A 2,264-nucleotide genomic window follows, 5' to 3' on the forward strand; every position below is an offset into this window, starting at 1 on the left:
CACTCGACCGTTTCCAAAGTACTCGCTGCCTGTGATTGGCTCTCCACCCAGGTCAATTACCTGGCACACAAATGAGAATCTGTGTATCTATTGTCATCTTTCTTACAAAGACAAAAATGCAAGGTATACAGTCCTCAACAGTAGTTCTTGCTTTACATCATTGAGAGAAAATATATTCATGTTTATTTCTGCTGTGTAGGTCGGCCCAGAGTCATGACGGACAAATGTAAAAACATGATTGAAGAAAGAAAAGGTGAAATATAATGGCAATCTGTGTAAGAGGCATTTCTAAAAAGCGTATCTACTTATGTCTGCAGTGCTGCTCCAAGGAAAGAGAGTAAAGTTGGATGAAGATGTAGCACTGCCAGTCCTCTGTAAGAGAAAGGTAAAAGAGATACCAAAGATAAAGACAAACTTAAAGAAAAAACCATGGAGATTACCTCCTGGTAGATGAAAGGTTTAGTTCCTGCAGAAAACCATTTAGTGTTGAGATCTTGCAGCTTGTCCAGGAATGCTCGTATGTCCCCAGGCCACATATGCTTGGCAGCATCAATTCGGAAGCCGGCTACACCAATATCAATGAGGTAGTTCATGTACTCGGCGACTTTTGAGCGTACATAGTCCTTCTCCAGCGCCAGATCAAGAAGGCTAACCAAGCGGCAGTCCCGGACCTGTGTAATGAAAAAGCAAAAAAAAAAAAAAGAGGTGCCACTTGGTCAGGTTGTAAAAACTTTCCATGAAATTTTTACATGTTTTGAACCATAAATCTATTCTGTTTGGATATATAATTTGCATGGAAGAGAATTGTGTCAAGGTTTGTGAGTTGGTTTTGGCTGGGAGAGAGTTAATTTCCTCCCCTGTAGCTGGTACGGGGCTGTGTTTTGGCTCTGTGCTGAAAACAGTGTTGATAACACAGGGGGGTTCAGTTACTGCTGAGCAGCACTTACACAGTGTCACGGCCTTTTCTGCTCCCCACCCCACTATCAAGCAGGCTGTGGGTGCACAAGTTGGGAGGGGACACGGCTGGGACAGCTGACCCCACCTGTCCAAAGGGATATTCCATGCCGTCCTGCTCAGCATGTAAAGGTGGGGAAAGAAGGAGAAAGGCAAGGGCAGTCACAGTTACACCGTTCATCTTCCCAGGTAACCGTTACAGGTGGTGGAGCCCTGCAGTCCTGGGGAGGCTGAACACCTGCCTGCCCCTGGGAAGCGGTGAATGAATTCTGTGTTTTGCTTGGCTTGTGTGGGCGGCTTTTCCTTTACCTGTTAAATTGTCTTTATCTCAACCCACGAGTTTTTTCTTATACTCTTCTGATTTTCTCCCCCATCCTGCCATGGGGGGAGTGAGCGAGCAGCTCTGTGGGATTTAGTTCCAGCTGGGGTTAAACCACAACAGCCCGAACCAAGACATATGTAAATTTAATATACAGCTCAATGTTCAAGTTAGGGCAGTAGGTGAAGGATATCATCACCTCTCTGTGCTGATAACTTCAAAACTGAGGATGAGAAATGGTGTATTGTTGCAAAGTGGCCAAAGGAAGAGCAGTACCCTTGAGAAAGAACTGCCACATTATCTACAAAACGAAAGTATGTCACTCAGTCAGGGTGCCACCTTGCACTGCTGTCAGTATTCCAAGGAGGCTCCTTATCAAGATCAGCTCTAAGAAAGAGCTCATGGCCTGAGCTCAGTGCACTGGGCTCAGTTCAAAAGCAAACTCCTACACATGCCCACGTTAAACACTGGGAGGCCAGGGGTGGGGAATCTTTCTTGATTTCTCAGTACTCAGAATATTTGGCACCATGAGTATCTTCCCTGTACCTGTGTTAACTACTTCATTCACTTGTCAGGTGACTAAGCACGGGCTTTGTGAGAAAATACTCCCTGTGTTTGACCTTACTGTAATGTTTACACAACAGGTTAAAAAAAAAAAAAAAAAGAGAAAAAAGAGTTCAACCTTTTGTCAAAGAAAGTTACCTGATAGATATCACCATAATTTTCAATTTCTCCACTTCCACTTTGACATTTGCCATCATTGAAATCCCAGCCAGAGTATGGCACAGCTGGAAAATCTCTGTTGCCAGCATTAAAATAGCTTCCACAGGTAGAATGCGTGCCTGAGCCACCCGCAGCCCCACACATGTGGTTGACAACAGCATCCACATAAATACGAACCTGAAAAAGCAGTAAGTGCATTTCAGTGTGTTTTGCAATGGTGATGAAGTGGTAGCCAGAGTTGTAACACATCACTATTACTTTGTTTTGG

At 44.3% G+C, this 2,264-nt stretch overlaps 1 protein-coding gene across 1 annotated transcript; it reads right to left on the bottom strand.

Annotated features, from left to right (window-relative positions):
- Positions 1-6: 6 nt before the first annotated feature.
- LOC104489155 (pancreatic alpha-amylase-like) lies at positions 7-2,173 on the bottom strand (the record flags this gene model as incomplete). The annotated part of the gene is made up of 3 exons (XM_010131282.1): positions 7-60; positions 441-671; positions 1,976-2,173. Coding segments are annotated over 3 exons (483 nt in total), but the record flags the coding sequence as incomplete, so codon positions are not given.
- Between the last annotated feature and the right edge of the window lie 91 nt (positions 2,174-2,264).

Source organism: Buceros rhinoceros, unplaced genomic scaffold (assembly GCF_000710305.1).
Source record: "Buceros rhinoceros silvestris isolate BGI_N320 unplaced genomic scaffold, ASM71030v1 scaffold35952, whole genome shotgun sequence".
Classification (NCBI taxonomy): Eukaryota; Metazoa; Chordata; class Aves; order Bucerotiformes; family Bucerotidae; genus Buceros; species Buceros rhinoceros.